The 12,248-nt window shown below is 38.2% G+C and overlaps 1 protein-coding gene across 6 annotated transcripts in view; it reads right to left on the bottom strand.

Annotated features, from left to right (window-relative positions):
- Window positions 1–2,397: 2,397 nt before the first annotated feature.
- LOC102938021 (ras-related protein Rab-10) overlaps window positions 2,398–12,248 on the bottom strand; it is a 53,512-nt gene continuing 43,661 nt past the window's right edge. For 4 of the 6 annotated variants that reach the window (XR_006288562.1, XR_006288561.1, XR_006288563.1 and 1 more), the window contains one exon: window positions 4,057–4,106. Coding sequence is in view for 2 of the 6 variants with exons in the window: in XM_007058803.4 (XP_007058865.2) it covers window positions 4,029–4,106 (78 nt within the window). In the remaining 4 variants the exon portion in view is untranslated. Of the gene's footprint in view, window positions 4,107–12,248 lie in introns of all 6 variants that reach the window. The other 2 variants (XM_043539676.1, XM_007058803.4) reach the window with 2 other exon arrangements.

Below are 12,248 nucleotides of genomic sequence, written 5' to 3'. Positions count from 1 at the left end.
TGGGTTGCAACAATAAACTTTACAAATGGGTCCTGAGCCCATAAAAGTTGAAAACAACTGCCATAGAGGGATCTGTGGAAATAACGTGGGCACACCTTGCCTTCTTCCATGTTGTCCTTTACACTTTGAACAACCTTTCTAAGACAGTCTGACACCCCTTTCTCCATTCAAAGCCCTCCTTAAAACTAATTTCTTCCACAAACCCCACCAGTTGCTAATTTGCATTAATGATACTGTCACTCACCCCTCTGAAAGAAAACAATTGAAAAGCAAATATATATTCCAAAATATCATCCTTTGAGTAATTCAGTACTTCTTGTGCCAGTTCTATGATTTCTATTTAGATGACAAACTTCTCCCAGCGGGACCATGTCTTCCTTTTTGTCTTGTCCTGTCTAATAACAGTGCTAAGAATAAAGTGTGCCCCATGAACAGGGTTGAATTATCCCTGGTCTTTGGATGAGCGTACAGGAGTTGGAAGACTTGGGTATGGGGGCCTTCTTCCCTTGGTGCCTTATTTCTTTGTACATGGTCCTGAAACAATCACTGTATCTGTGATGATCAGGGGAATCAGTTTAGGTACAACTTTCATAAAATTAACCAGAATTTGTAATTTCTGTACCATTGAATGCTTCAATCTGTAGCGAGGCAACTATGGGCTGACAGGGTCCCTAACACATATCACCCATCCTATTAAGAAGAAGCAATAGAACAAAAGAAGTCATTAACCTTAACAACCGGACTTTGGCTGAACACCAGATATGCTAAAGAGGGTGTCTGAGCTGGAAAACCTGTCCAGCCAAGTTTATCTGGGAGGGGAGTGGAGAATGGAAAATCCCCAAGCAGGAGAAAAAAGGGACAGAGCAGGACTTTAAAAAGACTAATGAGGTTTGAAACAAGAGAGGAACAAAGGGGTCCAGTTTTGTAGCAGAGGGGTACTTTTTCTTTCAAAGGAAGCTCGGCTGGCTAGAGGGGGTGGGAAGAGATAGTATAGCAAGTGAGAGAGACTGACTCCATGATTCAAGGAGAAGCCATGTACAGGAAGGGTGATCTTGGACACCTCAGAGAACTCTCTCCAAATCCCAAAGAATGTTCAACTGTGGTGAGGAAACTGTGGTAGAAAACTGCATACATCTGTTTTATTGTTTTGTCCAGACAAGCCACTTTTCTCTTGTGCTATCTAAAGTAAAGGCCTATTGTGTTAGAAACCTTTCCAAAGTTTGTGTGTTGTGTGCTTCAACTATCACGTGCCTGGAGAGGTAAACTGAAAACCAAAGTATTCACAGGTTGGAGCTCTGGGAACAAATATGCTTAAGCTACTGGGGTGTCTTGGGGGAAGAGCACTGGTCCTGGGCTTCTAGGACAGCATGACCTCAAAGTCCCTTTTCTATGAAGGGGTAACAGAGAGGCCAAAGAAAACATGTTGCATCCTTCTTAGACCAAGCAAAGCATAAAAACACAAGTGTCCATCATGGTGGGACCCAAATAGAGCAGCCTAATGAGTGTTCAGCAGGGGGAGCTTTATTAGGGCTGCAACAGTACTTACCTAAGAGAAGGGATTGCCCTGTCCTATCACCAGCAGGTGAAAAAAATCACCTCAAAGGAGCAGGAAGAATTCACACCCCTTCCATACCATAGTGTTGAGCTGGCCAGTATCCCAGGTGGAGGAGACTGCACTATCTAAAAGGGATGATGCACTGGGCAGATTCCTACTGTGTACTGGGCAACTGAGGAAAGAATTGTCTCCCCCTAATGTGGACAGTGGCTGTCACCCTCTTTTAACAGGGGATAAAATGATCTGGAATAATGTGGTCCATACCTGTGTTTGGTATGGACCAAATCTGGCCCTCAGTTACATCTGTGCAGATTCACTGCTCATTGGTGTAACCAGAGCAGAATTTGGCCCCATTTCTTTGTTCACGGTTACTTGTCCAAATTCTGTTCTCACTTAGACCAGTGATCACCCAGAACAACAATCAACTGAATTACTCTGGATTTTTACTGGTGTAACTGACAGCAGAATTTGGTAAAACATTCATTCATTCATAAGACATGGTATAACCAATTAAATTAATAATCAACTGGGGATACATAACTCCCATGCCAAAAATCATTATAATTAACCAAATAGGAATATATCAACAGCACCCCGTCAGCTTAATATTCATTATTTGATTTGTGTGTGTAAAGTGTGATGTGGCTGTTCTTAATTAAAATACACACACAGGATCTGATTCTGTTCTTACTTATTATACTTGTATACATCAAGACCTACTCCACTGAAGTCAGTGTTATTATACCAGCACAAAATGGGTTCAAGTGAGAGCACGAATCAGATTCTCAATGTATTTATACTGGGAGAAAGTGATAGTGCATAGATTAAAAGGCCACAAAAACTTCATTAACACTCAATATACCTTTATTAATACTTGGATCACCTAGTATAAAGGAACAAATTAATAAGAACATTAGAAAACTTAAACATATTGAAAATATTCTATTTTACAAAACTATAAAACTTCTTAACTATCTATTGACCACTGGAAATATTCCATTGCTCGGATATATAAATTAAGAGGATGCATACATCCATGTGTAACAGGATGAAGTCTTTTTCTTAGCATCAGGAGTCCAGTAAATAATAATAATTGATTATTTGGTGTTCTATACACAGTCTGTAACATTACATTAGCGTAAAGACATGCATTTATCAACTTCTGTTTTTTTCTTCATTCTAAAGTTTGTGTAATGTATGTACACTAGATAAGTTTTTCTTTTCTCTTTTGGTCCTCAGTTACACTTCATTTTGCACTGGTATTACAAAACAATACAAACTCTTTAAACTGGAAAAAAAAACCCAAAACAACCAACCCCTTTCCCTCCCCCTCCCCCAGCAAAAAAACCCCCCAAAACAAAAACAAACTATCCAGAAAAGTATGTTAAGTGACCACCCAAGGGACCGGCAGAATTTCAGTTATGGTCTCTAATTTAATTGACGATGTCTCAGATCTTAGGAATGGCAATATACAAAAACCTGTAGGAGAACACTTCAACCTCCCTGGACACACAATAGCAGATTTAAAGGTAGCCATCCTGCAGCAAAAAAACTTCAGGACCAGACTTCAAAGAGAAACTGCTGAGCTTCAGGTTTCAGAGTAGCAGCCCTGTTAGTCTGTATCCGTAAAAAGAAAAAAAGAGTACTTGTGGCACCTTAGAGACTAACAAATTTATTAGAGCATAAGCTTTCGTGAGCTACAGCTCAGAGCTTCAGTTCATTTGCAAATTTGACACCATCAGCTCAGGATTAAACAAAGACTGTGAATGCCTAGCCAACTGCAAAAGCAGTTTCTCCTTCCTTGGTGTTCACACCTCAAGTGCTAGAAGAGGACCTCATCCTCCCTGATTGAACTAACCTCGTTATCCCTAGCCTGATTCTTGCTTGCATATTTATACCTGCCTCTGGAAATTTCTACTACATGCTTCCAACGAAGTGGGTATTCACCCATGAAAGCTTATGATCCAATAAATCTGTTAGTCTATAAGGTGCCACAGGACTCTTTGCCGCATCTAATTTAAACGTAATTCAGACTGTATTTGAAACCTTGGGAATATTTAAAATTGGTCATTTAGATCAGAGGGTTGCATGAGTGAGAGGCCCTTGTTGTAGGGTTTACTATGTAAAGAGACTGACAAAGAAAAAAAATTAAGGCAGATATTAACTTCAACAAGAGAAGGATTGTACATATAGGTCCCATTCCTGCAAACACTGGCATATATGAATAGTCCCACTGTGCTGGTCATAAAAGGTCCTAAATACAAATAATTGATTTAACTTCACTTTAAAAACTAGAAAATAAAACATTCATGTATATACAGTACTGTATACATTGTAAATGTCAATACTTACAGCACAAGATTTCTGTAACATACAGAAATTGCCTAAGTAATCAAATTCATTTTAACACCTTTGTGTATTCCTACGAAATAGTTAACATTTCCTGAAGACAGACAGAAGTGCAGGTGACATTTCACAATTGGCAGCAAGTTCTCTTTTTCTTACTTTCATTTAGATCCACCACATCTAAGTCACACAATACGCAGGAATTCTGCAAAACAAATTAAAATGAACATGGCATTAAGACGAATGCAGCGGCACTATATTAAGACACTTGAATATTCTTCTCCATGAGTGGGCTCATAAGGCAGCCCATCATATATTTTAGCTTTATAAAACATTTTAGTGTGTCACTGAATATATTTCTAGCTCTGAAGAGTCAAATGAAAGGCTCAACATTTTAGGAAGTTTTCTAATAAATTGGATGAATCTAGAGCCTATGGAAGTGACAGGCTGATAGGACACGCTCATACTATACTTGGCTCTAGCCTCTTTTCTGAGTCCTGAAAGATCCTAGGGGTGGGCGTGTATGGTCTTCTGAGAAGACATTACAAGTCATGAGCTGATCCTGTAAATCTCTACTCACTGGAGTGGTATATATACTCATGTAGGTAGTGCTACTGACTACTTGCATAAGGCTTTCCCTCATGAGCAATTTAGCCCTAGTGTCATCTAGGGCTTTAAATAAGCATCATATTTTGCTATGACAAATGGTATGGTAGTTTTGTGATGTGCACAAATATCTATACTCATTTTCATGTTTAATCTAAAGTAGAAATGGATTTTATGCTCTAAAACCCCAGTCTTCAGAGATACTGTACAGCGGTACTGATGAATTGACCTATTTTGCCTATTTCTTCTAATTTACTGTACAGTGACAGGAAGTATTATAAACTCCCTCAGCTCTGAGAAATTGGATTTGTTTCATCTCATCCCTCTAATTGGTGGAAAGTCAGCTCAAAGGAAGGGTTCCAGCAGCACAAGGCAGACAACTCCTGCTGGGATGGAGGGGGGCTGTGCAGTTTCAGGCAGGGACGTGTCTGGGGTAGCCAGGGATGTGCCAATTCAGTGCATCCTCTGAGCTGCTAAGGAATCCAAACGATAACTTAAACTAGCAGAACCCCACAAGAGACAAGCAGTGTGAAACATGCCCGCCCTTCCGCAATGATAACTCTCTTGGAGAAACAAGGGCCTTTCTGGAGCCAGGGATAACAATTGCTCCTTTCTGTTCCAGCTGTGGTAACTTGAGCCCAGGATATCAAAGCCCCTAAACTCATATTTCAGTAAATGAAATGGACTTGTTTAGGGCCTGGTTTGCAGATGAGCTGAGCACCAACAAATCCAGTTGAAGTCAATGGGAGTTGCAGGTGTTCAGCATCCGGAAAAAAAAAAGAATCAGACCCTTCATTGTTATGAAGGAATTTAACTTATCTTGGCATATACATTATAGTTCAGTAGTTTTGCTAGCCAATTTTTTTTAAATCCAAGCACATCCCAGCATTTAATTAACTCAGTCTTAATAAAAGTAAAACCATCAAGATAGCATTCTATAATAGTAAAACATTTATTTACTGATATTAAGAGAAGACAGTAATCCCAGCATAAGGTTTTGGCCTAAGGCCTTTCCTGTAAGTGATGAGATATACTGAAAAACAATCAAAACCAGTTATGCAGTGTACTTGCAGCAAAACATCTTAAGTCTCTGAGAGGTGGGACTATGAACCCCAGAATGAGGGGATAAAAACATGGCACATTTTGCAGATAAAGAAAAAATGCTTCCAATTTCTCTACTTACTATTCTTTCCTTTTCTGCTTGGCATGTTTACCAAGAAAGCAATGATACGCAGAGACAAGAGGAGTCACCACCTTTCTCTCTGAATCCAGTAGCTCTCAACCTTTCCAGTCTACTGTACCCCTTTCAGGAGTCTGATTTGTCTTGTGTACCCCAAGTTTCACCTCACTTAAAAACTACTTGCTTACAAAATCAGACATAAAAAATAAAAAAAAAAGTGTCACAGCACACTATTACTGAAAAATTGCTTACTTTCTTATTTTTACCACAAAATTATAAAATAAATCAATTGGAATATAAATATTGTTTTTACATTTCAGTGTATAGTATACAGAACAGTATAAACAAGTCATTGTCTGTATGAAATTTTAGTTTGTACTGACTTTGCTAGTGCTTTTTATGTAGACTGCTGTAAAACTAGGCAAATATCTAGATGAGCTGATGTACCCCCCTGGAAGATAGCTACATACCCCTGGTTGAGAACCACTGCCAGCAGCAATACGTACATATTTCTCACTACAGAGGCCAGCTGTTGAAAGGGATATCTCTTTACCTCTTTGAGGGAATAGGCGTCATGGAATTCAAAGCATGGACCTGGGCCAGAAAATGACTGAAAAAAAATGTCCTGCACAATGCAGAACAATTATAGGCATGACTGGGAGACTATAGGGAGTATGAACTCAGATTTCAAAGGGCATAAGAAATTAAATGTTGGATATTTCCCTTATGGTTTAGGGTTTTTTAAAGTTTCAGCTAAAATGGTTCAGCAGGGTGGGACTGAAGTTGGAATCAGCAAGAACTGAATATGGCAGCAGGGGAATGGGTTAGGAGTAGAAGTGGACAGGGAAAGGCTGGAGGAACAAATGTTTATAACCACTAGAAAACACTCCCCTACAGAACCTGGAACTGAATCCATTATTTCTGAGTCTCGACATTCTATTCACAGTTAACAGCTGTAAAACCCACAAGCAACATGTGTCTTCATCTCTTTCTAAGGCAGATCCTCATAGAAGATAACTGCCTTGTACTGCTACTAGTTATTCAGTTAACTCAAAAGATAACTGGTAGGACTGTGCCATATGTAAGCATCCCAACCCTGCAGAAGACCTATATGCAGGATCAATATGGATCCACATGATGGAAGTTTAGTTTTTTCAATTTTTAAGTTTTTTTTAAAACATAGGAAATTACATAAAAAACCCCAACATTAAAAGAATGTTAAGATTGCAAAGCCAAGCACTCAGTAATTACGAAATACCAGAATGAAGGTTGTTTTTGCAACCTTAATGCAGCTCCTTTGTATGTATGCATTATGATAGTCTTTAGCTACCTGATCACCAGGGATCCTAGTTTTCCATGATAAAAAGCCCCAAATTCTCTGATAAAAAAACATAAAATCTGTTTTTCCACATTTAAAATGAAACACTGAATTTTACTTTCCCTAGCCACTATATAGGTATTAGTTGAACACGTTTTATTGATATATCTACAATTTTTAAGCAAGTTTGAAGCCTACCAGTGCCATCAATCATTATAATAATAAAATATAATTAATAGAACTGCAATTTGTATTTCTTACATATGCCAAATACTTTTATCTTGGGCGGTGGAGTTCGGGCTGTCAGCCCTGGTTCGGTTAATATGGAGACCCAGCTAATGGGGGCTCAGATAAACAGGGTTCTACTGTTGTTTTTTTTTCACAAAATGAAAAAACAAAGGATTCTCTGTAAAAACAGAAATTCCGCATTTTTCCGCGGCCAACAGATTTCTAGGATCACATACTATTTTTCCCACAAGACCTTCGGTCACATTCAGTGTACAGGGCAGCGCTCGCTGAATGAGTGTTCAGCTGACTTTTCTTTTTACATTTAATATGTGGACCCATAAATTAGATACTTCATACCATCCAAATCCTGTACTGGAGGCAGAATCATTAATTTCTTCATGGGCTTTTCTAGATGCTGTCATTGTAGTATCTGAGATCTTTACAAACAAATTCATTAACCCTCACAATACCCCTCTGAGGAGATATTATTATCCCCATTTTACACATGGGGAACTGATGTACATGATTAAAGCAAAAATGATCAAATTATCAACTGAGTCTGATAATTTGAGAAGCCCAGGGTCTGATTTTTCAGAGTACATAGCATTTAATAGCACTTCATGTATGTTCATAGCAGAGCTCCCAATGACCACATTTGCAGTTGTGAGCACACTCTGCATATCTACTATCAGTTTTTTTGGGGGAGTGAAGAACATTGTTTTCTATGGTTTTGTTGTATTCTTCAGAGAATGGCAATTGCTCCTGGTATTTATTTTGCTGATTTGCGGGAAAGGGGAGTTTAAGCATAGTTTCTTTCCTCCTCCCCCTAGTTAATATGATGTCATAACCAAGAATTCACAAAGACCAGACTTAATATTCTATAATAATAGAGACTATAATATTCTTGTCAAAAGCGATTTGGGAGGAGGACTGATCTTCACCCATTAAACTGAGCAACATATGACAGTATGCATAAATCTAACTGTATTTTTTTCTGTTTTTGTTTAAAGTGTGACTCTTGATTGCAGGATGGGTCATTTGGTAACCATGAGCAATGTTATTAAATAGCTGTCATCTTCTAATGAGCAGGTTTAGGCAAATCTGAAGAATTCTGAATAAATTAAATACTGTTATTTGTAAACATGCCTCTGCAAACTTTCAGAATACCTGATAATGTTTCTGACATCTGTATTTGGGCTTAATTCACACTAAAGATTTTTTTCAATAATGTAAAGTCACTTAATAGCTGTTTGGATTGAACAAAAAACATGTATTATCATTCTCAGAATTATGGCCTGCCTCTGTTACTCACGTGTAGTTGTAATAAGTTCAGGTGATCAGTTAACCTTAATGAGACAATTCATGTGAGAGCTGCAAGATTGAGTTCCTACTGTAAAATGATTTTCCCAACTTGCACACAACTTAAAAGTCTATATAATGTTGTTTGAACTATCTGATCCCACCGAGCACAAAAAATATGCTTCAAGCCCACTATAAAAATACAACACAAAAGGAAGATGTAGCAGAGTCTGACACTGGGTAACTTGCTGCCATGGTTTCAAGTATGAGGCCCACTCTTTTATATTAGCAAGTGTAGTGAGAATAATTTTGAAAAACAAATGTACAATGTGTTTTAGCACATTTCAGTGTTTCCTCCAACCTGAGAGCCGTTCAAACCACAAATTGCTCTAATTTTACAAAGTTCCAGGAAGTGGTGAGTCTGTGCACAAATTATAGGTCCCCAGCATTCCAGCTGTAGGAAGAGAATATATATTTAGTCAATAAAGTGCCAGCAGATGGTGCTCAAGAATATTTAGCAAAATTCCTGGGTTTTGTAGGACCAACAAAAGTTGTTGCTGTGAACCTGCAAATATATTTCTCTCTGCAGCTTTTTACATCAGCTCTTAACAGAACTCAGCTTCTTCCTGGCAACCTGGCCCTAATGGTTTCCACAGGGAACTCCTTAAAGGGGATTTCCTCTGTGGGATTAGTGTGAGATAATATGCTTTCCCTGGCCTATCTATATCCAGCATAGGTGCATCTAGTCCTCACCCCCTCCTCCTGTGTGGATCCTGGGATAGGAAGATCAATGACAGAGAGGCAAACTGGCCAAGGGAAGGGAACTCAGAGACCTGTGCCTTGAGGAACGATTTCGGACCAGAACATTGTGTGGCGCTTTACCTTATTTTATGATGGGTAAATAAATGTTTTATTATTGTAAAATAGATGTACCACTGTCCCTGATGCAAGGATTACAGCATGGCATCATTTTTCACAGTTGCTGGTCACATTGCTGACTACATTCACTTCTCCATCATAGAGTTAGGGAGGTTAAAATTCAAGCAATACATCCAGATTTCACTGTTTTGTGAACAAGCCAATTATTTTGCTGTACATGAAAATTTTGGTGAAACCACAAGGCAGATTTTTGTTTTTATGATAAACTCTGCTTTACCAGTCCAATGGGAAAACTAAATAAAATTCAGGTGAGGAAGAACCTTATTTGAAATCAACAAAACAAATTTAATTGGAAGACGGTAAACCACTGACCAAAATAATGTTACAGAAGCACCCGCTAACCCATCAGAGACTTCAAACATCTCCAGAAAAGATGAAATTTTACCACTGGCAAATTCTCATGAAAACATTTTGCACAAGCACACACACAAAGTGGAAATTAATAAGTTTACACACCTCTAGTCAAATGGATGTTGTTTGACATACAGCTTTCTCAACATGCTAAGACCTCTGTCAGCATGTCTACAGTATAGAAAATAAGCATCTACTAAGATAAGTGAATATATTAAAGTCATACTTAGAACAACATTAATGCATGTAACCTTATAGTTGAATGTCATTACACGTTGCAGCCAAGTCTCTCAGGTCCTACTGAATACACATTATGTAGAAATATATATTAAGCTCATATTTGTCTTTGCAGCTAGTTGTATTTATAGTTATTAATTATTTTGCAGTTTTTCCTGCTTACTTTAAAGATCATTCCGGAGACACTGTAATTCTAACAAACCTTATTATTCTTTATTTATAAAAGATACTGGCTACTCAAACAGGATCTTTGTGTTTCATTCCCTTTCTGTCAGTGATACTATAGCACTTTCACATAATATGATCATGCTTTCACACTCTTCAAGTCCTTTGGGTGCTTGAGCAAAGCCTAAAGGATTCTCCCCTTGCCAACAAAGAAAACATACAAGGCTTTTTCTGTATCCTGCACAGTTGAAACAAAATACAAAAGCTGCACACCTCATGCTGGAGAACATACAGGAGACTAGCCAGTATCATTCCTTTGTAATGTAAATTAAAAAGGCATTGGTCCACTGAATCAATATCCAAATCTTTTTGTCTCATGGGCTTGAAATTATCATCACAGTTTGATTTAATTACACACAAAACTAACAATGCTGGAATATATTTAAGTGCTAATGAAAGTAAAGTAGCATGATGATAGGTTAACTGTGAACAGGAGATGAGCCATCTTCTTCAAACAACTCCGCATATTGTCCTCAGTTTCCCTACCCTTTTCCATGCTGGATTTGTGCTTCTTTTAAAGCTAATGACTAGTTTAGCTAATTTATGTGTTTCTTTTGTAGCACAGACAAGAACCCTGGATTAATCTGAGACTATCAAAATCATTTCACTTATAACCAAAGATGCATTTGAATAAAGGTTTCTAGAAATAAAAAACTGTTCCCCTTAATCCTCAATATGTTTAGTATTGATATATAAATTTTCCTAGTGAATCTTCACAACTGTTATTGCTTATCTGTAATTTGAACTTCAGATGTCTCAGCAACAGCAAACATGCTTATTACATTAAAACAACAATATCCTTTTGTGTTTCAAGTACATGCAGTAAATTCCTTGGTTACAAAAGAAATTAAAGTAAACCTATTTGAGACACACTGCCAAATCTTAAGAGGCCTACTGTTAGTGCTTCTGATGTGATTTTTTTTTTTTAAACAGTAATAAGGTTATTGAGCTGGATTTTCATAATAATGGAACCCAATCCACCTAAATATTTTTTTCTGAGAAATAACCACGCTTAGTACTTTTATTTGATAGTATTGGTCCTTGATGTAGAAACAGTCTGACTCGGAGCTGATTACTTTCACCACTATTGTGATATTTAGGTCTATGAATTTACCCTACTTGTGAGCGCAACTGTAAAAAGTGAGTGAAAGTTCATGGAATGTCAAAATAATCTACAACAACAAATGCTGACTGAAAAAGGTACAAAAATGAGACAGAAAGACTGAATTAGTACAAACAAAAAGTCCTACTGATGATTCAAGGACTGTATTAAGATTGTGACTGGTAAACAAAAGGAGAGAATGGAAATAAATGAACTAAAATTGGTGTTTCAGAAATCAGACCTAATTGGTAGACAAAATAATGAACAGATGGGCTATTCCATCTATCACTCCCTTTCAGGATCCTTTTAAAAAAACAAAACAAAAAACCACACTTCGGGAGGAACTCTGGCTACTGCAGCAAACTTCACTGTCATGGCTGCCACCCCCACCATCTCCTGGGACCCCGGGCCTTCGTCATCCTGATCCCAACAACTGTTCTGTCCAGCCTGGGCCAGAGAAGGGGACCCAGATGATATTTCCATCTCTGCCAGCTGCAGCTGAATCCCACGCACCACCTGGGATGTGAGATTCTCTCTCTCTCTCTCTCTCTTCCCCCACCCCCACAACATGTGTCCCTTTCCTTCCCCACCTGATTTTTCTTCTTTCCAAGTTCTCTCCTTTTGCCTTCTGTTTGATAAGAGCCTGGCTTAGCCAGCCAAGACTGCATATTCTGGTACACTATGTGTCTCCAGCAGCGAGGTTGCAAGTAAAAGTTAATACCAGAGGCAGAACTGTCATTTTTTTATATTTTCTGTTCTCTTCTCTCTCCTTTTGAGTGTGTCTTGTTTTGTTTTCTAGAAATGAGACTTTATCATCAGCAGCAACAGTTCCAGCCTAACTCTACTAACTTCTTTTCTTTTC

This window comes from Chelonia mydas, chromosome 2, assembly GCF_015237465.2.
Source record: "Chelonia mydas isolate rCheMyd1 chromosome 2, rCheMyd1.pri.v2, whole genome shotgun sequence".
NCBI classification, from domain to species: domain Eukaryota; kingdom Metazoa; phylum Chordata; order Testudines; family Cheloniidae; genus Chelonia; species Chelonia mydas.
The sequence above is the reverse complement of the archived record's forward strand: the minus strand, read 5'-3'. Positions and strand labels throughout refer to the sequence as shown.